Source organism: Hemicordylus capensis, chromosome 2 (assembly GCF_027244095.1).
Source record: "Hemicordylus capensis ecotype Gifberg chromosome 2, rHemCap1.1.pri, whole genome shotgun sequence".
Taxonomy (NCBI): Eukaryota; Metazoa; Chordata; class Lepidosauria; order Squamata; family Cordylidae; genus Hemicordylus; species Hemicordylus capensis.
Window position 1 is genome coordinate 273,220,369 of NC_069658.1, and position 25,343 is coordinate 273,245,711.

The 25,343-nt window shown below is 44.0% G+C and overlaps 2 protein-coding genes across 9 annotated transcripts in view; one reads left to right on the forward strand and one right to left on the reverse strand.

Annotated features, from left to right (window-relative positions):
- Positions 1 to 178: 178 nt before the first annotated feature.
- THOC7 (THO complex subunit 7) lies at positions 179 to 25,310 on the reverse strand. Of its 3 annotated transcripts, XR_008315373.1 has the most exons (9): positions 25,180 to 25,310; positions 18,640 to 18,757; positions 13,854 to 13,981; positions 13,242 to 13,328; positions 12,331 to 12,388; positions 8,374 to 8,479; positions 6,119 to 6,185; positions 5,933 to 6,002; positions 368 to 435 (listed from the first exon to the last, which is right to left on the reverse strand). XR_008315373.1 is itself a non-coding variant. In XM_053291789.1 (8 exons), the coding sequence occupies exons 1-8, from the start codon at positions 25,196 to 25,198 to the stop codon at positions 368 to 370; spliced, it is 615 nt and encodes a 204-aa protein (XP_053147764.1). In that variant the 5' UTR covers positions 25,199 to 25,310; the 3' UTR covers positions 179 to 367. The 3 variants fall into 3 exon arrangements, 2 of the variants coding, with proteins under 2 accessions (XP_053147764.1, XP_053147765.1); XM_053291789.1 differs by lacking the exon at positions 8,374 to 8,479 and having other exon boundaries at positions 179 to 435; XM_053291790.1 differs by lacking the exons at positions 8,374 to 8,479; positions 25,180 to 25,310 and adding an exon at positions 24,733 to 24,752 and having other exon boundaries at positions 179 to 435.
- Positions 24,361 to 25,343, forward strand: part of ATXN7 (ataxin 7) — a 212,165-nt gene continuing 211,182 nt past the window's right edge. For 4 of the 6 annotated variants that reach the window (XM_053291780.1, XM_053291776.1, XM_053291785.1 and 1 more), the window contains exon 1: positions 25,205 to 25,343. Coding sequence is in view for 1 of the 6 variants with exons in the window: in XM_053291786.1 (XP_053147761.1) it covers positions 25,298 to 25,343 (46 nt within the window). In the remaining 5 variants the exon portion in view is untranslated. The other 2 variants (XM_053291777.1, XM_053291786.1) reach the window with 2 other exon arrangements.

Consider the following 25,343-nt stretch of genomic DNA (forward strand, 5'->3'; position numbering starts at 1 on the left):
ATGCTGGGTGGCGGTCAGTTTTACTGGGAGTTAAAGGTATACTTGCCCTTCTGCTCCACCCCCTCTGTCCCAGCCTCCACTGTAGACAATTTTTTCATATTTCACACTTTTAAACTGAAAGCGTAAAAAGTCGTAAAAAGTCATAGTCTAGTTTCAGAATACTAACATTTTCAAACTGTGAAAATCCAAAACTTTATTACAGCAATTCTAAGAACTTTTTGTATAAAAAAGTAAAAGGGTATTTCAAAGACAAATTCCTACCAATGCAAGCATTATTTAGTTTCTCTTTTGGACACAAACAAAAAAATCCTTATATATTCATATTTTTCAGAAAAAAATGTTCCAAGTGATTACATCCAGAGCCCATCTATTGCTTATCTTCTGCTTCCATTGGAGTATCTGAGGATTCTTCTGCATCTGAAAGCTTTTCATCATCTGAAAAAAAAATTGTATCCATCATTTAAAAAAATATTCAGGTTAGAATGAATATTATTCATATTTATTCCCTGCCTTATCATATTAAATCCCAAGGCAGCTGTATATGATTAGAAAAAGTCATGCCCTGGTAATATTCTAAGCATGGGTGAAGAAAATCTGAAAGAAAAGTATACATATTAAAGTTTATGATGAAATATTTTATTGGACAGCCTTCTGCTGAAGAACTTGGCTTGCTTTGCTAAGGTGAAAATGAACACAGCAAAACTTTGGGGAGCCATCTTTCAATTTGTTAGTCCCTACAAATGACTAACTTACTACATACAAGTTACCACCTTACTGTTACCACTGACTAGCATTTTAAATAAATAAATAAATAAATATTAATATTAATAATAATAATAATAATAATAATAATAATACCACCAGACACTCTCTGACTTACAAAAATCCAGTTTACGAACACCCATACTTACAAACAAAGCTCCATAACAATAGGTATTACATTAAGGAAGTTCCCAACGTACAAAGGCCAACCCGCACATATGAACAAGTCATCGCTCTTGGGAACTATACATGTACCGAGTTATGATCATCTTACTTACAAACTATGCAAGTTTGTAAGTTGGGGACTTCTGTAATAATAACAAGTGCTAGTTCTAGTTTAATCAATTATTCCACTCTACTTTAAGAGTTAATATACAGTGTCCAACATCTGGACTAACTACAGGTTGCTTACCTGCAACTTTAGTTCTTCTAGTGGTCATCTGTCCTTTTACACCAATGGGCTTTGCACCTGTGCAGAGACCTCATCGGAACCTACCAAGCTAAACCTCCTGCTTTTGGCGGGAACCCCAACCCCAGCCGCTATATTCGACTGCGCCACTCCTCATCCCCTCAGTCACGGAGTCTGCCTTCAGCAGATCCCAGCAGGGAGGACAGGAGGGAGTGTAAAAGGACAGATGACCACTAGAAGAAGTTACAGGTAAGCAACCTGTAGTTCTTCAATGTGGTCTCTGCCCTTTTACACCAATGGGCGCATAACAAGCTGCCACCCATGGAGGAGGGAATCTAGACCTGAACAATCAAGAGATACAGGAAAATTTGAACACATTTTATTTGGATAGACAAACAATTCAGCCAAAAATGCAGAACAGTTCTGCCAAATACAGCGTCCCTGTGGAACCCGGCATCAATAGCATAGTGCTTCATGAGCGAGTGAGGCGATGCCCACATAGTGTCCTGACATAACTTCCAAAGGAACCAAATGGTCAAAGGTAACAGATGCTGCCATAGTTCTAGTTGAGTGAGCCCTGACAGTCTCAGGCAACAGCTTTCCAGCCAACTTGTAATAGAGTTCAATGGTGGAGATTATCCAATGGGATAACGATTGTGCTGAAACCTGCAGACCCTTCCGGGGACCTTCATTTGAGACGAATAATGAAGGAGTCTTCCTTCAGGCCACAGATCTTTGGACATAGAAGGCTAGGGCCCAGTGGACATCCAGGCGATGTAACCTGCGCTCCACATCAGAAGATGGGCTTTGAAAAAAACACAGGCAAGTTCAGCAGTTGCGACTTTTGAAAAGTGGAAATGATCTTGGGGAGAAACTGAACATCCGGCCTGAGCACCACCTTATCCTGATGAAACTGGAGGTAAGGTCAGTCCGACCAAAGAACTCTAGCTCACTTACCCTCCTGGCTGAGGTGATGGCCACAAACAGGAACAGGAAGGAGAACAGAAACTCCTAGCTAGCCCAACTAGTATTGAGGAAGCTACAGTGCCTCCTCTAGCTTCACAACAGATTACATGCATACTATACTATATCTCTGAAAACCCAAATTTATAGCAGGGCTGGAACCTGTTAGTGCGAAAGGAACACTCCGGTGAAGCCTGGTGCTGGACAGCTCTAGGTTGAGGGTATGGAGTCCATCTTGACTGTTTCTGTGGTCTACTTGTATTAGAAGGGTAGGACACAGACTTTGCCATGCTTCTCAACTTTAGCACTTTTTGTAAAGTCTCATCAGTTTGTCAGCAAAAAGGGCCCAGCCCTCAAACAGGAGGTCTTCAATCCTCACTCCAGCCTCATAAGTTAAACCCGAGGACTGCAACCACGCATGCCTCCGGATAGCCATAAGCAGCCATCACTTTTGCTGCATACTCCACCAAGTGCCTTGCAGAGTAGAGTCCCTGCTTAGCCCCTTGAAACATCTCCCGCAAAAAAACTCTAGCTGGATCCAGTTTATTCTGTGGCAAGAGATCCAAGCAACCTTCTCCCACAAAAAATTATTATACTGGGCATTATAGGCCTGGTAATTTGTAACCCGGAGATGTAATGTAGAGGATGTACATTACGGAGATGAATACAGTCTCCTCCCAAAGGAGTCCAGCTTTCAACCCTCCGTGTCACCCGGGTTGGTTTGACTGTGCCCTTTTGATTTGCTAAATGAAGCCTCCACAGCAATGGAATTTGGCATTGAAGTAGACCTTCTAATAAGAGTAGACGATTTTTTAAAGAAAGCCATAGTTTCCTTTTGTATTTGTACCTTATAGACGTTTTCCAGGCACCTGTTATGTTGGGAAAGTATAAATGGTTTCTTCCAGTGGCTGCACATAACTTCCAAAAGGGCCATATTAAGGGGTAAAAAGGCAGTAGTTCTGCCTTCGGCATTAATGAATCCAAACAACGGGTCCAAGTCCTCCTTTTGTTGCACATCTAGGTTTATTCCTAAGCCGAAGCCATGCATGCCACATAGGCGGAGAACTGCTTCAAATCCTCCAAAGGGGATATGGGCTTGGAATCAGCATAATCACCAAATGCGGAGGGAAATGAAGAGGTAATCCACAGGAACTATAGGATCCACCGGGGTTTGTTCCCTAGTCAGCGGTACAGGCTCAGGCTTTGTAGGTATGGGCAATGGTGGCACCGGTAGCACATCCTCTGTGCTTTCCAATGGCTGAAAGCAATCACAATGGCGGATCTGTGGGTCCTGCAATGGCGAATGGGAACGAGGTCTGCTTTGGTCATGGGAGGGGTTAGAGCGAGTATAGATCTGTCCATCCCCATGTGTTCTGTCATATGAGCCCTCACAGTAACGTGCGTCATAGAGATGCCTGCCCATGTCCTAGCGATAAGCGTGCAAGTCATGTCTAGAGTTAAGCTCTGCCAGTCCTGGAGAAAGGGGGAATCATGTTCAGCAGAATACATAGAACATTTAGGGGCTTCCTGGTATATGCCACCATAACAGCGAGCATGTTTGTCCTGCTTATTGCAGTCCCTTGACCTGTCAGTAGTCTCCCAGTGTGAGTGAAACTGGCCAACGCATTCAAGAGGCGGGAAACGCCTCTTAGGGAGCCAAGTCACGTTGGCATCTGGCACACAAGTGTCATATTGAATAGTCCTGATCATAGCCCCTTTTGTGTTCAGGAGAGACATCCCAAGTCCCTCGGTGCGGGGAGGACTGGTCAACTGACAAAACTCTAGGAGGCGATGAGAGCAATCCTTAGGTACTACCAACCCTGATTCAGGGATGGGGGTGGTCTGCGTAGCAGGCTGAGTCCACTTAGAGGAATCTTTTTTGGGCTTTTTCTTAGCGGGTTCTCCTGAAGAAGCCCCTTGCAAGGGCTTCTTCTTCTTCAGGATGGGAGGCAGATGCTGACCCATAGGCAAAGGCGCAGCCTGTACCACAATCTTTTTCTTCTTCTTCGGGACTGCCGAGACAGATGCATCCTGCACTGATCCAGAAGGGGGCAGGGTTGGTAAAAGCAGCAATGTTGAAGGCTGAGTTCCCCCCACCCCTAGTTGATTCAGCTAATCCCAAAGGTGGTACCGCAAGTGGTACTGAAGCCACACTTTGCAGCGGAAGGATTGGAGGAAGGATCCGATCTCGCTCTTGCCGCTGAAGCCGCCATTTTCAGGGAGTGCGTCAGAGCTAAAGCCTCCAGTGACCGGAGGACTAGTTCCCACAGGGCTGAGCACAAGCGAGAAGCCATATTTTTGCGAGCCTCTTTAGTCAGTCTTTGGCAGTACAGGCAGGTCCCGACTATGTGGGACTCTCCCAAACAAAGCAGACACTCAGTATGAACACCGGGAGAGGGGATCTTTGATCCACAAGTAATATACTTTATGAAGTTAGTCATGCCCAGCATAGGAAGCACGGACTGGCCAGCTCTGCCCTGTCCGGGAGTGGAGCGCAATCTGACAAGGGGGAGGGGAGATTGAGGCAAACAAAGACGGAAAGAAAAATCGCAACTGCTCGAGAAAATTAATTAAAACAAGCGGGAAAGGAGTAAGTAAACTTCAGCAGGCAAACAAATAGGAAATAACTTTTCTTAAACTATCTGTAAAGCCAGCAAGTCCATGACATGCACTGAAGGCGGACAACCAAGACTGAGGGGATGAGGAGTGGCACAGTCACATATAGCGGCTGGCACAGTCACATATAGCAGGAGATTGAGTTTGGTAGGTTCCGACGAGGTCTCTGTGCAGGCACAAAGACCACTGGTGTAACAGGGCAGAAACCATGTCAGAGAACCCCCTGCCAACAACCCAGGATTTTCTGTTATAGTCCAGGGTTGGCAGACCTTCAGGACAGGTTTTGGGAGACACAGGCAGCTGCAGAAGGTTGAAGAGACTGCCAAAAATAGCCCTTCTCTCCTCACACAACGGAAAACCCTAATGTGCATGTGGGGGAAGGGGTTAGTTTGGATGTTGGCAACAGATCTATAGCAATGTCTTTAACAGAAACCAGACTGACAAAAGCATAATTTTTTTTGCATACTTCTTTCATATTACACTTACTGCATTATAAATAGGCAGCAGCGCATAAGGTGTGCCACATGTACACCCTCATATAATATAGGGCTATAGAATGAGTCTATTAGTGCTAGACACGTATTTGCCTTATTTTCCCTTTGGGACAGGGCCCTGTCTTGTAAAGCACTATGCACACAGACGGTACTATATAAGTAACATATATTGCTACCATTGTAATTTTTGTCATTATGTACAAACTAAAACTGTATATGTTAATATCAAGGCGTACTCCAAATTCTGTAGTACCATAGATTTCATCAAGACTATGGGTCAATTTAGGAAAAATATCCCCAGTCTTCCAAAACAAAGATGAAGAATTGGGAATGTGTTGCACTTACTTTACATGCACTTACTCTTCCATTATGCACTCAGACTGCCTTTCCCTTCCTTGTTTGAGCAGCCACAGTTTGCCATTACATCCACACCACATAAACTATGATTTGACCAACTCATAACTTCCTGGTTTGAATGCAAACAAGGAAGGGACAAAGGCAGGAAATCTGAGCGCATATGTGCAAGCTTGCTGTATGCTCCTGATCTTGCAAACCACGTATTTGAAGAAAGAAGACTTATGTCTAGACCAACCTGTATCTCTAGGTAAGGAAAGCAAGGCACATATGGAAAGCAAGGCACCCTCTGAAAATCTGGGAGGGGTATAAATAAATACATTTTATAACTTACTTTCCAGTGTTTGCTGAAGTTCATGGATGGTGCTCAGAAGAACATGAAATTGCTTTCGTCTCAACTCCAGCTAAAACAAAACAAAGAACAAAATATTTCTCCATTTTGTACTCATAAATAACGATACAGCTAAATGTATATAGGATTCTGTGACAGAATGAGGAAAAAGGTTCAAGAAAAACTTACTTTATCTTCAACATTTTCTTTGATGTGAGAAAGATGTTGCAGTTCTTTTCCTAGAGCTTCTAACTGCCTGAGGACAAATTAAAATTTATTGTCACTAAACACACAGTATCTTAATCATGCAAAGGTTTTGCAACCTTCTGGGAGACAAGGACAACATTCATTATTATGGTATAGTGCAGCAATTTCCAGATTCTATGTTGGGTCACATTAGTGTGCTATGACGAGGCTGAAGTGTGCCTTAAAAAATTAAGCCCCCATAGCTGACACAGTGATACAGAATTATAGAGTATGAGGTACACTTCCCCAGTTTAGAATTGACAATACTACACACCCAACATGCCTTACCTGTAGTTCTCCCTACCCTTTCCCACTGAAACTTAACTGGTGGCTGTGGTGACAAAGACTGCTGTTGCAGCTTTCATTAGATTCTGGAATATAGCAGTAGCATTACTAAGGACTCAGGAGACTTGGGGAACTACAGTTCCTAGGATTCTGGTTCCTAGGATAATGTTCAAACAGTAAGTGTTACTGAAGGGTGCTGCAAGTTATTCTTGATGTCACTACCAGCAAGTAAATTTGGGGAGAAACAAAGGGACCAGGTGTGGGTGTGTGTTGGGGGGAGCCCACATAGGAACTGGAGAGGCCTCCAGGCCTATCATCATGTCCCTAGAGATACCCATACTGCAGTGAGACCCAGAGCTACAAATTTAAAATGAGCTTATTTGGAACTAATAGAACCAAGCCCAAATTAGCAAATTTTAGATGAGTCCCTTCCAAATCAAGCCTGGAAAGGCTCTCCTATCACCAACTGCATGCATACATTCAGTTGCCATCAAGTCTCCTCTGCCAGACAGCTGGGAGATTTAGAACAGCCTCCCCCCGCCCCCTTCATTTGCTGTTGGGACAGCTTAGACCAACACAGCTCTTCTGCCTTGACTGGGGGCCTTCCCTTCCCAAGTGCCTGACTTGTATCACCTGCAGGCACTTATTACACCAGCCCTGCCCAGAGTCCTTCGTGAGAGGAGAGATACTGGGGGCTTTTAAAGAATGGGGCTGCAGCATGCAGTGCGGCCAGCCTGCACGTAGCCACCAAAGCTGGCCGCCAACGGGGGCCAGACTTTGGTGCCGGCCTTCAAAGTGGGACCGAGGGCTGGGGAACAATATAGTTTTACGACTATTTTGTGAGCTGTAACAGCTGTCTAGCCAGTTTTTGTTATCGAGTCTTGCGTGAAGTAGTCTGTAATGTGTCTTGGTCTGTCTGGAGATGGAGAGACAGGGAGCGTGTCCGTTGACTTTGGGGAAGCTATTTCAGTGGTGGTGGGGAATAGAAGAAGTAATGTTGGCAGGTCAGCAGGCCATTGCAGGGGAAGGGGAGTCAGAAACTTAATTGCTGTTTCCCCTCATGGTTGCCTTGCCAGCTCTCGACCTCGGAAAGCAGTGCCAGCCTCCCACAGAGCCTCACCTTGCTCTTTTGTAATGCCAGGTCAGTTCAGAATAATCCTGAAATAATCCGTGATCTGATTATGGGAGAAAGGGCCAACCTGGCATGTATCACAGAGACTTGGTTGCGGGAGGCTGGTGGCCCAGTCTGGTCCCAGCTTCTCCCTCCAGGGTACTCTGGTGAGGAGCAGGTGAGGAGATGTAGTGGTGTGAAGGTGGAATGGCTGTGGTCTATAAGAACAACATCTCCCTTGTCAGGATCTCTATCCAAGTGTCTGACCATATGTACTTAAGTTTAGGGAACAGGGATAGACTGGGACTTCTGTTGATGTACTGATTGCCCCACTGTCTGATCGAGTCCCTAACTGAGCTGACGGACTTAGTCTCGGGTTTGGCACTGGAGTCTCCCATGCTTGTGGTGCGGGGGAACTTCAATGTTCACTTTGGGACCAATATATCTGGAGCGGCTCAGGAGCTCATAGTGGCCATGATGACTATGGGCTTATCCCAGGTGGTCTTGGGAGCAACACATATTGCTGGTCACACGCTTGATCTGGTCTTTCACTCTGAATAGGGTGGTGTTCCATGGGTGGGGACTCCTATGATTTCCCCATTGTCATGGACAGACCACCATCTGGTTAAGATTGGACGTACGACCACGTCCTACCTCTGCAGGGGTGAGGGGCCCATTAGGATGGCCCACCCAAGAAGGTTATTGGATCCAACAGGATTCTGAGAAGCCTTGGAGGGATTTAATGTTGGCTCTTCTGGTGACCCTTCAACACTCTGGTGGAGAATTGGAACAATCAACTCACCAGGGCAGTGGACATGATCACTCCTAAGTGTCCTCTCCAAGCCGCTTCGAAACTGGTATACAGAGGAACTTGGTATACAGAGGAACTATGGCAGCAAGATAGACGACTAGAGCGCAAGGAGAGAAAGACTCAACTCTAATCCGACAGATTATTACATAGAGCACATATGAAGATCTATGCTCAGGCGATACAAGCGGCAAAGAAGCAATTCTTTTCTGTCTGTATAGTGTCTGCAAGTTCATGTCCGGAAGAGTTGTTCAGGGTTGTGAAGGGGCTAGTGTGCACTCCTTTCCCCTTGAACCTGATCTTTTGATCCTTGTCCGGCATGACTTATACTAGGGATGCAGGGATGCTGTTGTAGAGGGACTGGTTGAGATTATAAATGCATCTCTGAGGGAGGGCAGGATGGCTCCTTGTCTCAAGGAGGCAATCATTAGCCTGCTTCTGAAGAAGCCTGCCTTGGAGCCCTCAGAGTAGAGCAACTACAGGCCTGTCTCCAACCTTCCATGGCTGGGCAAGAAGATTGAGAAGGTGGTGGCCTCCCAGCTCCAGGCAGTCTTGAAAGAAAATGATTATCTAGACCCATTTCAAACTGGCTTTTGGGCAGACTATGTGGTGGAGCCTGCTTTGGTCAGCCTGATGGATGATCTCCAATTGGGATCTGACAGAGGGAGTGTGACTCTGTAGGTCCTCTTGAATCTCTCAGCGGCCTTCGATACTATTGACCATAGTATCCTTCTGGAACGTCTGAGGGGGTTGGGGGTGGGAGGCACTGTTTTGCAGTAGTTCTGCTCCTACCTCAGATTCTGGATGGTGTCTCTTGGAGACTGTTGTCCCTCAAAATCTGAAGTTTCGTATGGTGTCCCACAGGGCTACATACTGTCTCCAATGTTGTTTAACATCTACATGAAACCACTGGGAGAGATCATCAGGAGATTTTGTGCAGGATGTTATCAATATGCTGATGACACCCAAATCTATATCTCCATGTCAACATCCTCGGGAGAAGGCATAACTTCCCCAAATGCCTGCCTGCAGTGATGGGCTGGATGAGAGGTAACAAGCTGAGACTGAATCCAGATAAGACGGAGGTACTTATTGTGTGGGGTCGGAACTCAGATGATTTTGATCTGCCTGTTCTGGATGGGGTCCCGCTCCCCCAGAAGGAACGGGTACACAGTCTAGGGGTGCTTCTGGATCCACACCTCTCCCCGGTGTCCCAGGTTGAGACAGTGGCCAGAGGTGCTTTTTATCAGCTTCAGCTGATACGCCAGCTGTGTCTGTTTCTTGAGATGAATGACCTCAAAATGGTCGTACATATGCTGGTAACCTCTAGGCTGGATTACTGCAATGCACTCTATGAGGGGCTGCCTTTGTATGTAGTCTGGAAACTGCAGTTGATCCAGGGTCATCTATGAGAGACCATATTACTCCTGTGTTGAAAGAACTACAAGGGCTGCTGATATGTTTCTGGGCAAAATACAAGGTGCTGGTTATTTCCTATAAAACACTAAACAGCTTAGGCCATGGATATTGAAGAGAATGTCTTCTTCACTATGAGCCCCATCACCTGTTAAGATCATCTGGAGAGGTTCGTTTGGCGGCTGCTTGGGAACGGGCCTTCTCTGTTGCTGACCCTTGACTTTGGAATGTGCTCCCTGTTGAAATAAGAGCCTCCCCATCTCTGGCAATCTTTAAAAAGGCACTGTAGACATATTTATTCACCCAGGTTTTTAATTAGATTTATAGTTTTAATATTTTAATGTTGGGTTTTTAAAAATGATTTTAATTGTTTAATTGATTTAATGTTTAAACGTTTTTAACTGTAAACTGCTCAGAGATGCAGGTTGTGGGCGGTATAAAAATATGTTAAATAAAAAATAAAATAAAATAAAATAAATAAATACATGAATGTACTCCATGCCTTTTAGAGTAGGGAGCAGTGTTCTCTCTAATTTTTTCATCTGTGTGCGGAAAGAAACATTGGATTTACTGTGAAAGGTTCTTTCTCCTCCGAACTAGGAGGTCACAGCTTACAAAGAATTAACTTCCTCCTATTGCTTCCAGTAGACAGGAAATTTCAGGTAATTTTCAGGTAGCTGGAAGTCCATGCCCTCTCCCAGCATGCTTGGGGGGGGTCAGATCCCCAGTTCGTTACTGTCTTTGCTCCTAGTAGGACAGGCTCCATTGTGCTCCTGCCCCATTTCCCTCTCTTTGAATTTCATTTATTGGTGAATTTCATTTATTTCTCTCTTTTAGAAATTTGATCTAAAAATAAACAAATAAATAAAATTTGGATTGGATGTTTTTAAATTGGCATGGATCCCACTCAAGCAGGGGATTCCTCCCTCTTGGAGGAATCCAGAATGGACGATAGAGGTAGTGCCACAAACAAGGCCATGGCCACTAAGCGCCACCGCCGCCAACTTTCTTCCTCTCCACATGGGCCAGAGCGGTGCAGAAAAAAGGGGTTGTCCATTAAGGGGCGTGAAGTGGCGAAAGGTAAGCACAAGCCCTTATGCATGCCGCCCACTGGCAAAACGAGCAGATTCTGCTGAAGGTTTCCTGCAATGACTTGCTTTCATTGCAGCAACCCAGGGAGCTGGGGATCATGTGTAGCCCAATCACTTGCCATTGCTGGATAGGGGAGCGAGGACCCACTCTCCATCCACCTCACGAACTGCACAGCCTTGATACCAGCAGCCGCCCCAGCAGCGATGGCTGACACTCACCTCACCACTCTGGCCTCAGCGGCAACGGCTTTGCCCGCCTCAGCGCCATCCACCTTACAGCCCACCTCTCAGCTGCTCCCTCCCGACAGCCAGTTGCTCCCCCCGCCGTCATGAGCTACAGCAGACCACACTTCCCAGTCTCTCACCGCCCAAACTATTGGATTTTTCGGTGCTCGCAACAGCACAGCCGCCTGACTTCCAGCTACCTGAAAATTACCTGAAATTTCCTGTATACTAGGAGCATGAGGAGGAAGTTAACCCTATGTAAACTGTGACCTCCTACTTTGAGGAGAATGAGTTTTGTTCTGGGCGGCAGTATCAAGGCAGTGTGTGCACACATGCATTCAGAGTGGGATCTTTCTAATTAAATCTGAATGAGATCTAAAATTAACTGAGTAGACATAAAAAAACGTGTAAGCATGCACATGTCTTAGAGGGAAAACTGGTAGGGAGGTGCTAGGAGCATGGGTCCCCCAAAATATGGGCAGTGACGGAGTAAGGATACAGCAGGATTATTTGATACAGTACATGCTACAGCCATCAGATATCAAAGGATCCTACCAAAGCATCACCACTGCCCCCAAATCACAGTACAGTCCAATCCCTGAACCCGGAGTGGCCAGAGGAGAGCACAGAACACGAAAAGACAGTATTAACTGAAGGGCTGTCAGCCCTTCACTAAAAGACATAAAAGAGAGCAAAGATTTGTTTCTGCTGCCCCAGAGGCAAAAGTCCAGATCTAATGGACTCAAATGACAGGAAAGTAGCTTTTGGTTGAATGTTAGAAGAAACCTGTTAAAAAGTAGGAGCAATTAGACAAGAGAACCAGTTACTTGGGGTGTGGGCTCTTCCTTGCTGGAGGTTTTCAAGTAGAGGCTAGAGAGCCATCTGTGAGGGATGCTCTAGTTTTGGATTACCTGCACTGAGCAAGGGGTTGGCCTACAAGGCCCCCTCCAACTCTGTGATTCTGCTGTGAATGATCACTGAGACTATGACTATAATTATGTTAACAATAATTATGTAACAAATCAATTCATATTTTGTACATGTGAGTGTATTAATGTTTTGTATGGATTTCTATACTGTACTTCCAAATTATCCTGTCCTATTGTTTCAGTATCAGGGATTGTCAGCTTATACAGTACTACTTGTCTTTGCAAAATCTCATAGCTTATTTAATACACGATTATTACAGTTTTATATCAGGTATTCAGCCCATACTTACTTCAGTGTTTCATGCCTATCTGGATGATGCTGTATTACTTTAGCCAAAGCATCATATTCTGGAAAGAATAAAATTAAATTAAGGACCAAAGTCAGCTTTATTCCAGTAGCATAAAATAGGAACAATACGAGTCCATGCATTTATCTATTTAGATTTATAAAGTTAAAGTAAAGTTGTGCTGTCGAGGCAGTGTCGACTCCTGGAGGCCACACAGCCCTGTGGTTGTATTTGGTAGAATACAGGAGGGGTTTACCATTGCCATCTCCCGCGCAGTATGAGATGATGCCTTTCAGCATCTTCCTATAGCACTGCTGCTCGATTTAGGTGTTTCCCATAGTCTGCACTTAATAGCATTAAAATCCTATTAAAACAATGTAGTTTCACAGCCCAACTCTCTCGTTTAACTCCATGGCAAACAAAAGCCCACCTACATCCCAATCATTTGCCATATCAAATTGATTCACCCATTTCTTTACTTGCATCTCTCTGTCTGCCCTCTTGAAATGAATCATCTCCCTAGTTCACACCTCTCACTCTTCTGGCAGGAGGAGTCCCTAACTTCCATCACCCATTCCTAGTTTACAATTAGATTTATATTGTCTGTAGTTCATGCCCTCCCTTTCACAGGGGAGCTGTGGCTCTGCTTTAACCTAATTCTTCCTCACCATTTTGTGATTCATTACAAGTATCTACAAAACATCACAAACACATGTGTGCAAGTATGTTAAAAAAAAAGTATTCCTCATTTTTCAGAGAATAGGCAATTATTGGTTTTTTTGGATTTTTTAAAATGTACCAGGATATTTTGGAAAGTGATGCTTATTTCAATATTCAGAACTGATGCCTCATGTGTGGCTATCTGCCCCTTTGTATAAAAGCTAACAATTGCTAACTGCAAAGTAAATCCTTACCTTGGCGATTTTTTCGTATTCTTTTTGCCTGAAGAATCTGCTTTTTGCATTCAGCAATTTTTTCATGTGCTGCAGCAATACTATTTTCTTCAAGAGAAATAAAATATAGATTCAACACAAATCTATAAATGTCATAAAGCCTATTTATTAAACTGTGAAAACTAGTACCATAAGTGGCAACATTAAATAAAGCATCTGGCTTTCAATTTTCATCTCCAAGAATTGTAAGTAGGTCTTAAAATCATAATACATTGTATATTCTAACATTTTAATTACTGTAAGAGTGATCAGAACACAGGTCTACCAGAATATCTGTAGAAAGGCGATGACAGACAATAAAAGATACATGTATACTAAGCTCCACAAAATCTGGTGTTTTGACTGGACAGAATTTTGGATGTCCACATAACCCGATGCCTAAAAGAGTGTCTTTGGCATTTTTTGCAACTTCAGATTTAGTTTATAAACTGGGAATAAAGGCAACTTACTTTAAAGAACTGTAGATGACACCCTGCAGTATACTGCAGTTATAAAGTCTCAAAGTTGTTTCGCCTCTTCTAAAATGGAACTTTATATAGGACATAAATATTCAGTAGCAATTGAGTTGTTTACCTATGTCTTTGTAAATTTTTTCATAGTTTTCCATTTCTCTGAGGTTCATATCGTACACAAGTAAGGTTTTGCCCATTGAAAATTCACATTGTGACAGAGTGCTCAGCATCCTTTGGTACTGGGTATAGCTAAAAAATAAACAAGGAATGCCTTGTATTAGTATGTGAGAAATTAACATCTTATGGACAATCTTATAAACAATTATTCTCAGAGCACCATCCTGGACTGATGCTTGGTGTGCATGAAAAAACCAACACAAAACACTGCTTTTTCTTCTACAGCTACTTTCAAAGCCACCTGCACTTTCTGGTACGCTATTACCAGTTTTCTAAAAGTGGAATCATCATGTAAAATATTTGTTGCAAAGATGCTTCATTTACTAATACCTGTCTGTTATTACAGCTACCAAACTGTTCTCAGAGGCACTCTTACTCCCGGACTTCGGGGCCAAAGTCCAAGCCTCCACAGCCCCTGGGACCCCCCAAATCTTCTTTAGTCTGTCCTGGGTGGTGTGGTCGCCCGGTGGAGCATGTTGATTCTTAATTTGCAGGGGAGTGGGGCCTCCAAAGGCCTTTAGGTCCAGGCTCCAGAATTACCTAGCTGCACCACTGACTCTTCTTTAATGCTCTTTGATATAAACAATTAAAATAACTGTTAAAAATAGCTAGTTGAAGGTTTGATTAAACAAATGTGCACATGTAAGAGGAGGAGAAAGTCTTCCTTTACCCCAGTGCCTGAGCATTGCAATGTAGGTAGGAAGATGATAATCCAGTCACCAAGGAGATATAAACTAGCTGTCTCAGTCTCCTTGTTGACTATTTATTAGAGTTGCTTTAAAAATATTGGGTTTTATTCCTACGTGTAATTCTTTGGACAAAACTGACCAGCTCTACAACTGGTGGAAAACAACCTCGGATCTAATCTCTTAACCTGATCAATTTCAGTCCAATCCTAACCAGGTCAACTCAGAATCCTAACGATGTCAACTTACTCCCAAATAAATATGCACAGGATTGCAGTCTTAATTACTGCAAAGCCCCAGGCAGGTGCTCCAGAGAAAGCAAATAATGTCTAGAGGTAGAGTAACATCTCCAACCTTCAAAAATGGGGAGAAATCCATATTTCTGGGTTCTCTGCCATGATTATTATTGTATCAGCTTCAAAGGAATGAGGAAAGGTGATATTTAAAGTAGTAAAACTGTATCCCTTAAGCTGTCTCCTTCTGACATTAGTGGGACTACAGTAAACAGTTTGAGGAGTGCCATTTAACTGCTTTTAGAATCTCAGCCTTAGGGGGAAATGAGTGAACTAATAAACAGACCACAGCAGTCTTCAAGCAAGATGCAAATTTAAATTCAATGATTAACATGCATGTGATATATCAATAGCAAAAGTAGCTTTCATTGACTGACAGCCCTAGCTGAGACATTTATCATATACATTAGATGGAATTGCACTGCTTGAACTTCTACAACATGGATGCAACTTCATGATGCAAGCTACCCTAGTCCCTTGAAATATCCATCAGCAAGACATTTACAACTAATATGGGCGGTCTGAATAAGTTTCATATGCCATTCTGTTATTTGTCAATACTGTTTTATCACTTCTACCTTGAAAGCATGTTTGAAAAATGCTGATATACTCAGGCACACCAACTCCCTGCAAACCTCTTGTTGTGGAATGCTTGCTTTGATAAGATTCTCCCATCTCTAGTGAAGTTTGTTTCAGAGCTTATCCAGGCTATCAGTGAATGTCTGCCGCAACTGCATTTTAGCCTTTGTAAGACAGCCTTACAAATCCCTTGTAATCAACAATATAAGATCCCATTCATATGCAATAGGTACAACCAGAGTGGAGTTTGGAATAATTGTAATGCCAGTTTGTCATTTTTTCTTAGAAGACAGACAGACAGATGTGTATTCCAATCTATAATTCTGGATGGGGTTACACTCCTGAAAGATAAAGTATGTAGGCTAGGAGTGCTCCTGGATCGCAAATTCTCTCTGGTTTCTCAAGCTGAGGCAGTGGCCAGGAATGCTTTTTATCAGCTTGGCTGATATGTCAGCTACATCCATTTCTGGAGGTAACTGACCTTAAAACAGTAGTGCATATGTTGGTAACCTCTAGGCTTGACTACTGTAATGCATTCTACATGGGGCTGCCTTTGTACATAGTTCAGAAACTATGACTGGTACAGAATGCGGCAGCCAGACTGGTCTCTCAACAGAAAGGGACTATATAACACCGATTTTGAAAGAATTACACTGCCTGCCAATATGTTTCTGAATGAAATACTGAGTGCTGGTTATTACCCTCAATGGCTTGGGTCTAGGGTACTTAAGAGAATGCCTTCTTTGTCATGAACCATGCTGCTTACTGAGATCATCTGGAGAGGTCCAGTGCCAGCTCGTTTGGTGACAACCCGGGACCGGGCCTTCTCTGTGGCTGCCCCAGGACTCTGGAATATGCTCCCTGTTGAAATAAGAGCATCTCCTTCTCTGTTTGCTTTTAGGAAGACCCTCAAGATGTAACTGTTTTCTCTGGCTTTTAACTGAAATTTTAAAACTATTTAAACTTAATTAAATCTTCTGATATTGTTTTATTTGTTTTGTGAATTTTAATTGCTTTTATATTGTTTTACATTTGCTGTATTTTTTAACTTTGTACACCACCTAGAGATGCATATATCAGGTGGTGCAGAAATACAACAGATAAATAAATAAATGACTTATGTATTATTTATTTTACTTTGTAAACCACTTCAAGAATTTTGGTTGAAGAGTGGTTTATAACTATTTGTTGTAGTAGCAGTTCACAAAGGAGAGCATAAAGTCAAGGAACTATACAGCATAAAAAGAACAGAAAAGTTTTCTGTGAAGAAGGGAAGTATTTCATGGCGTTCCCTACCATTGTTTTTTGTTTCAAAATGCTAAATCGCCCCTCCTAGTTTGAAGTACAAAGGTGGTGGGGACACCATTTCTCAAAGATATTAAAACATAAAATAGCACCCCCACAATAGTATTGTGTCATCACAGTCAATAGCCTAGGTGCTTCCAACACTTGCCCAGCCACATTCCACATGCATTTGCATAGCAATGGGTCTATTATCTGGAGACAGAATCAAATGTTCTTAGATACTTTGGATCTAAAGAACTATGAGTGAAGGGAAAAAGTGCCATAGGCTATTCAACGAACCTTTGCGCAAGTGATAGCAGACAACTTCTCACAATGTAAAGCAAATATCTGTTGAGGGTTGCAATCTAGTATAAGAAACAGATACAGACTGTAGCATATAAGGGGGTCATTAAGAGCTTTTGAAAAGAACTTGTGAAGAGAGAGGAACTCCTCTGGAGTAGGGACACTTTTCTCATGGAACACACCTGCAAAGCCAGAAATTGCCCTTTTCTGAATGAAAAATCTTTCTGCTAGCAAGATTACTTTACTTGGATCCAAGCCGGTGTGTCCAAGGCAAGCAGTGTAATATCCTAGCAATCAGGAGTGGCCGGCGAGGGCTGAGCCGGTAGGGGGCGGTGGAGAGAAGCACCTTTAAGGAATACTAAGCAGGTGCTTACCAGCTTGTAAGCAACACCTGCAAGCTGCTGTGCTCCGCCTGCCAAGCCTCCGCACATGCGCAGAGACCAGGGGAATGCTGTGGCGGCTCCAGATGCCAGGCAGAGCACTGCTGCCCAGCATGGGATTGCGGGCCAAGTGTGGCAGCTTGCAGGTGCTGCTTACATGCTGGTAAGCAGGTGCTTAGTATTCCATAAACGTGCCCCCCCCGCACCCGGCGCTGCCCTCACTGGCTGCTCCTGCTAGCAAAGCACAGACAACAGATCTGAATTGTCCTCAAATGGGTTGTAAGTAGGCATGTACTGCAATAAATTTAGATGTGCATGAAGCCTGAAAGAATACTTTCTCCAACAACATTTGTTGTTTTTTCTACGGATGTGTGAGTCGGCTCAAGGCTGATCTGGCTTGCACTCGAACTGGCCTGGCTTGAGGGCTTGCCCTCGAGCCGAACCCTCAAGGCCGGTCCAGGGTCAGTTCGGGTTTGGGGTTTTTTTTTTTTGCGGGGGGGTTGGGTTGGCGGGCTGACTGCCACTGTGGGGCTTCAGGGAGGTGCTGCTGCAGCTGCGGGGGTGTTGTGTCTCCTGAGGTCTCCCCTCCCTCTGCTGGCCTCCCCCGAGTCTGACAAGGGCAATTTCCGGCCTGTTCTGGGCCTCTGTGCGCTGGTGGTGGCCATTTTGGAAGCTGCCTTGAATGTGCACTGGCCATCCTGATGGCCGGGTCCAGTCTAATTTAGTCATGACTACATTCCATTAAAATTAATGGGACAAGTTAGTTATGACTGACTCATTTATTTCAATGGTATTTTCATTACTAAGTCGGGGTAGAAATATTTTAAATAAATAAATAACTCTGGATCCTGCTACCTTTCTTTCCAGGACACAACATTTAGTTAGCTTGTATCACAGCATGCAGCAGCTGTTCACAGTACCGCACGGAGCACTGAACAGCATATATTTGGAAATGTCAACTAGATTGTTAAATGGTTGGTGTGTTATAGTTTCAGTCACTAACAGTATGATGATATTTAGATTATTAAAAACATTTGCTTCCCTAAAAAATATAATCCTGAACTTGAGATATAAATTTATTATTGGCATTTGCCAATGGACACAATCTCCCATGTTCTATTAAAAATAAACATATTTTATGCAGTACTGATGGTTATTGGAATGCTTCCACTTTCCATATATAGATAATAGAGAGCAAAAAGTACCCTTCTTCTTGAGATCCAGAGTTACACCACTTGATGAAACTCTTCACCAACAAATTAATTCGTCTGTCGTCACCTGCGCCATCTCCATCAATTAAAAGTCGCTTTCGAATAACTTCATCTATAGTACAAAATATATTTTAAAACATTGCTAATGTATTGTTTATTGCAAAAGAAGTATCTAATTAGACAATTGTCCCAGTCCTGAACCTGCTTTTTTCTATGGAACTTACTTAGCTGAAAAACAGTGTAAGAGTGCAGCCTTGATAGTATACCAGTATAATTTTTTTAGGAAATGCAAATTGTAATTATTACACTAGACCCATATCAAAAGCTTATTAGGGATGTGTGAACAGGTTCGACGTCGAACCTGTTCAGTTTGACCATTCTGGGTCGAACCGAACCACTCCGTTTGGTCATACCCGGACCGAACAGCTCTGAATGTTCGGGGGGTTCACGAACCAACTTCTAAAAAATAATAATTTTTAAAATTACCTCATTCCCCATCGGGAGAGTCCCTGGAGGCGGCAGCAGGGGTGTGTGTGTGTCCGTGGAGGTCCCCCCCCCGCCAGCCTCCATTATGCCCCTCTTTGCCCCGTTTGGGTGCTCTTTGACCGGTTTTCAGCCTTCATCCGGTGACCATTCTGGAAGCCATGTGCCTGCACACATGGCCTCTTCATGGCCCGGTAATTTTTTAAAAAAGGAATTGGTCCGCGAACCCCCCCAGACCAAACCCGGGGGTGGGGTTCAAGGGGGTGCTGGACCGAACTGGTCCAGTCTGGTCCCGAACCGAACTGGGCCAGACAGTTCCGTGCACATCCCTAAAGCTTAAATCTAGGTTAGGCAGAAGATAAATTGGAATCTACTGGTAGATTTGCAGTATGAGCTAGTGTTTCTGACCCCCAATTGTTTAAAGTAGCTACAACCAAAAAGCTCTCCCTTCCAAAAAAATTAGGCTGTTGAAAGAAAGAAAGCTTGGGGGAAAGCAGGAATGGATTTGGGTGTGAAAGGACTGTGAGCTCAGTTCTGGTACTGCAAACAAATGCCTGGGATGAACATGAGCTCAGAGGTACCCTGTTCCGAAGTGTATGTCTACCCCTATGATTGGTGGATCTCTGAGTTCTAGTAAAAAACAAGTCCGTAGATAATGGAAACCTAAAATCTGCTCACCGCAGTTAACATGACCAGTAGCTCGGATTTTATTTAATCATGTAGATAAGACTTAAAATTGTGGGATTAAAAATAAATTAATTCTACCTTTGGATCCAAAGAAAAATGTTTCTTTATCATATAGATAATCTTCAAGGGCAGGGTTAAGGGCAAAGAGGACAAGCAACATCTAACTCTATGCATCTCTATGGAAATAAGATCTGAAGCCAGGATAAGGTAGGTGAGGGAACAGAAGGTGTACTGTATAATGTGTAAAGGATTGTGATCTGGGAACACAATTAAAATGTACACCATGTCAGGCCAACACTTTTGATTACCAGCTACTTTAGACATCAAAGTACTTTGCAATCTTGAATGTGGGCAGAGTGAAGGGTGAACATGGTGGAAATAGCATGCTTAAGTTGCAAAAAATAAAATAAATTGTTTTTGGGTCCAGGAAGCAACAAAAGGCTTATGTGGAAAGTCTATCCAGTGCTCACAGAAAGAGGAGGAGGAGATTTATGTTGGGTCTGGCAAGTAAAGTGAATGGGAAGGCTCCAAAGAGCTGCTTAGACTCACACAAAAGTGGCTTGAGCTAACCTCATAAAATTTTTGAAAGTTTGTCATTAATCATCTCTCTCTCTCTCTCTCTCTCACACACACACACACACCCTATTCTTACTCCAAACTGCTTTTGAAACTAAGGCATTTCAAAAGCAGTTTGCCAGGCGGAAAAGAAGGAAGAGTTTGGAGTCCTGTCTTTAAGGAAAACAAGTTTGAACTGGAGATGGCCTGCACTTCTGGAGGACTAGGTAAAATGGCTGACATCCAGACTAACATTGTGCTAGTGAAACAAACAAAGATATACCCATGCAAGATGCTCAAGTTGCTCAGTCTCTTGTGCGCTTCGTCGGCTTGTGCAACAAGGATAGTGGACAGCTTTGTATCATACAGCTTTGTATCATACGGACTGAACAGGAGGTTTCACAGCAGGAGGCACATCAGAGGCTGCACAAGCACACTCAGTTGCATCAGCACAACACCAGACTGGAACACAAGCTTCTGACTTAGCAGAATTAGCTAGCACAACAACCTTGTGCTAGTGCAATATGTTCTTACTAGTGCAGCTTTAGTCTGGATGTCAGTCAATGTGTATGATAGAAACCTGATGACGAACCTGATCAAGAGGGTTTTAAACATAATCCTCTGGGGGATGGAGACAACTCTGAAAATAAGTTGTAAGAACAGAGACATAGGTGCTACAGGAGAAACAGGGGAATTGTAGGGTTGCCTAGCAAACCCCACATTAAAATAGCAGCAGAGTCACTGGAGCATAATTTTGATAGCTTGCACAGAGTATGGGAAATAAGATGAGCTTGAACTCCTAGTACAGGATAAATATATTATATTTAGATTTTAACATTTTTTTGAATTTTGAATTGTTTTAACGTTTTAACATTTTGTTTTTGTTTTGATTTGTGCTTTTTTTTGTGAAGCATCCAGAGACATAAGTTTTGGGCGTACAGCATATAAATATGTTAAACAACAAACAAACATAATAATAGGGTACACCGAAGGCTTGGCAGAACTCCTAGGATTGGAATGTAGCAACTGAAGAGACAACTTGTTCAAAAAGAATAGGGACAACTAATAGAAAGTATACACACACACACACACACACTAGACAGACAGACAGATGTATGTACCCACATGGACAAATGTGTCGGTACCCCTCCACGAAAAAAGAAGAAACCACAATTGTCTCTGAAATAACTTGAAATTGACAAAAACAATTGGCACCCATCATTGTTTATTCTGCCATTGAACAAAAATAGACTTTGCTTTAGAGTTTTGATGCAACAGAATATTTCAAATAATAACACAAATGAAAATGGCATGGACAAAAATGATGGGACCCTTAAATTAATATTTTGTTGCAAAACATTTAGAGGCAATCACTGCAAACATGCGATTCCTGTAGCTCTCAATGAGACTTCTGCACCTGTCAACAGATAGTTTGGCCCACTCTTCCTGAGCAAACTGCTCCAGCTGTGTCCGGTTTGAAGGGTGCCTTCTCCAGATTGCATGTTTCAGTTCTTTCCATAGATGTTCGATAGGATTCAAATCAGGGCTCATAGAAGGCCACTTCAGAATAGTCCAATGTTTTGTCCTTAGCCATTCTTGGGTGCTTTTAGCTGTGTGTTTTGGGTCATTATCCTGTTGGAGGATCCATGACCTGCGACTGAGACAGAGCTTTCTGACACTGGGCAGTACGTTTCATTCCAGAATGTTTTGATAGTCTTGAGATTTCATTGTTCTCTGCACAGACTCAAGGCACCCCATGCCAGACGCAGAAGAGCAGCCCCAAAACATAACCGAGCCTCCACCATGTTTCACAGTAGGTATGGTATTCTGTTCTTTGAAAGCCTCATTTTTTCATCTGTGGACATAGAGCTGAAGTGACTTGCCAAAAAGCTCTAGTTTTGTCTCATCTGTCCAAAGGACATTCTCCCAGAAGCATTGTGGCTTGTCAATATGCATTTTAGCAATGTCCAGTCTGGATTTTTTATGACAAAACTGGAGCTTCTATGCAATCGCTTGTTTGTAGTTATTGTCTCTAAAGGTTATGCAACAAAATATTAGATTAAGGGTCCCATCATTTCAGAGACAATTGTGGGTTCTTCTTTTTTCATGGAGGGGTACCAACACATTTGTCCACTTGTGTATATACCAACACAGAAATCCAAGAGAATGAACTTGTGAAGTGCATCTGAGTAAAAATAATGGAGAAGTAAACAAACACAACTAGAGTCTACTACAAACTGCTATACCAAGGGGAGGACATAGCAATAGCAATAGCACTTACATTTATATACCGCTCTATAGCCGGAGCTCTCTAAGCGGTTTACAATGATTTAGCATATTGCCCCCCAACATTCTGGGTACTCATGGATGATACTTTAATGAAATGTGGGATTTCAGTAGTAATGGGGGATTTCAGCTATTGATATTTGCTGGGAGACAAAACATTGCTAAGTACTGAATCTCCAGCAAATTCCCGAATACCTTAATGACAACCTCCTCTTTCAGAAGATAGAAGAAAGAATGAGGGGTATCAGCTATCATTGACTTGATTCTGACCAACTAGAAACAGCTGGTCAAGGAAGTAGACGAGACCATGCAATGCTGAAATTCTTGATTTTATGTAAAGCAAAAGGTAAGCACAGGCAAACATTTTCCTTGGATTTCAGGAACGCTGATTTTAATAACTTGGAGACGCACTAGATAGGATTGCATGCCAAATAAACTAATGGGGAAAGGATCTCAAAATGGGTAGGAGTTCCTGAAGTAAGAGTTACTAAATGCACGTGTTGTGGGCTGAACATGTGCTCAGGACAAACAATTCCAATGAGGATGAAAACTGCAAAACATCATTTTGCAGGGAGGACCACCTCCATGTGCAACCATTACTGGCAGCAAGGGTGGAGCCATCATTGCGTTGGTGTGTGTGTGTGTGTGTGTGTGTGTTTTTCAAAGAACCTGTGTGGCTCTGTTTTTGAAAGGCTTCAGCCAGTGCTGGGCCCCCAGCTTGGCCGGGAATGCATCTCTCTGCTATTGCAAGCAGGGAGAGGTGCTACTGGCCGCACTGCAAACACGGTGCCAGCCAAAGTTTACTTGCAAACGGGGTGTGTGGTCCCATTTCTAACATGGTCATGCCTGCTGTGTCTGACATCAGAGGCATGTCAGATGTGGGGGGTATGGCTTGGGCAGCAGGGACCACTGGCAGCAGCATGATGGACCTCGCTCTGCCACTGACTGGCAGCCATGCATGACAGGGCCTTCTCTGTGGTAGCCACACTCTTTGAGGAATTCCCTCTCTCAAGTTATCACCACCCTGTTGTACTGTACTGAAGGGACAAAATATACATATTTTAAATAAAATAAAATAAATCTGGCTTGCCCCCCTCTGCTGACATTCAAGCGTATGTTCACACACACACGTTCCAGCAGATGTTCGCTATTGCTGTGCCATGAGAAACTGTTTTAGTGTAGTTTTTAATTTATCTATAACTAAATGTATTTTCAAATCTAGCCCTAATAACAACCCATTGAGAGAACAGGGTCAAATGTTTGTAAGCATGATCAAAAACCCTGCAAAAAAGGGAAAAAAGAAGCAGTCTCCAATCATGCAGAGCTTATCTTCACTAGTAGAAATTGTTATGCAGAGGCTCTGTAAATAGGTTCAACTGACCATGCGAAAGGGGTGGAGCCAGCAAATCCTCCACTCCTGTGTGTTCAGACTAAGAGCAGGGGTGCTCAACTTTGGCCCCAGTGTTCCCTCTAACAGAGATTCCTAGATGTTGTTGACTACAACTCCCACAATCCCCAAAGCAAAAGCCATTGCAGCTGGGGATTCTGGGAGTTGTAGTCAACAACATCTGGGAATCTCTGTTAGAGGGAATTGTTTGGCCCTCCTGCAGATGTTGGCCTACAACTCCCACAACCCCTGGCTATTGGCCACTGTGGCTGGGGATTATGGGAGCTGTAGTCCCAAAACAAGTGGAGGGGGGCTAAGATGAGCAGTCCTGTCTTAGAATATGGATTTCTCAGTGCAAAAGATTTGTAGCAGCCCTGGGCAGGAAGGCATGTGCGAGAGAGAAACAAATCACAGCTTCTACTGTAACCAATATTTAAGTACATCTAATTTCTCTCTCTCCACCACCTTCTTCCCTCTCCCTTTTGCTCTCCACCTTTCCAGGTTCTGACCTCCCTGCGGGGCCGGAGTGGGGCTCTCTATGTTAACTCCGTAAGGCGTTGTGTGCACTAATGGCACGGGGTAAATCATAATAAAGCGGAGAGACTGGATTGTGCGCATATAGATAACCTGTGAGCCTAAGAGACTCGTGGGGAAAATTTGGATGGAACGGAAAGTCGTTGGAAAAGCACCTGGCCTTTCCCGCCTCAGATTGAGGGCTACGAAGCGAGGTGCCTTGAAAGCAGAACCGCGGGTGGGCGAAATCTCACTTCGTAGGCTGGGACTCGGGAGGGTCCATTTTGGCCATGAAAAGGGGGAGCGTGAGGCTGCGGCGGAGGTCCTAAGGCGGGAAGGGGAGACCACCTAACCCAGGGACGGGACGTTGTTAGCGGGCTGGGGGACGAAACGGGCTCTATATTGGCTGAGGTAAAAGGGAGGAAGGGCGAGCAGAGAGAGACCCAGCGCGACTGCCGGTCGGGGAAGTCTGAGATAGGCAGGCAGCAGGCAGGCGCAGGGGGAAGAACGTGGCGCGGACGCTCGAGCTGGGCCCGTCGGAGGAAGCGGAGCCGGGGAGGAAGGAAGACCCAGCCTGCGGCCGCCCCCCGACACTGGGCCAGCGCCGGGGGTCGGTCTCTTACCGTCGGTAACAGCTCCCATGGCGATGGCGGCAGCGGCTGATGTAGAAGTCGGTCTGGGCGGTGGCGGCGACGGCGGCGGAGAGTGAGGTGGGTCCGGCTCAGGCGGCCGCTTCCCACAATGCAGCAGCAGCAGCAGCGACGACGGCGGCGGCGGCGGCAGCCGG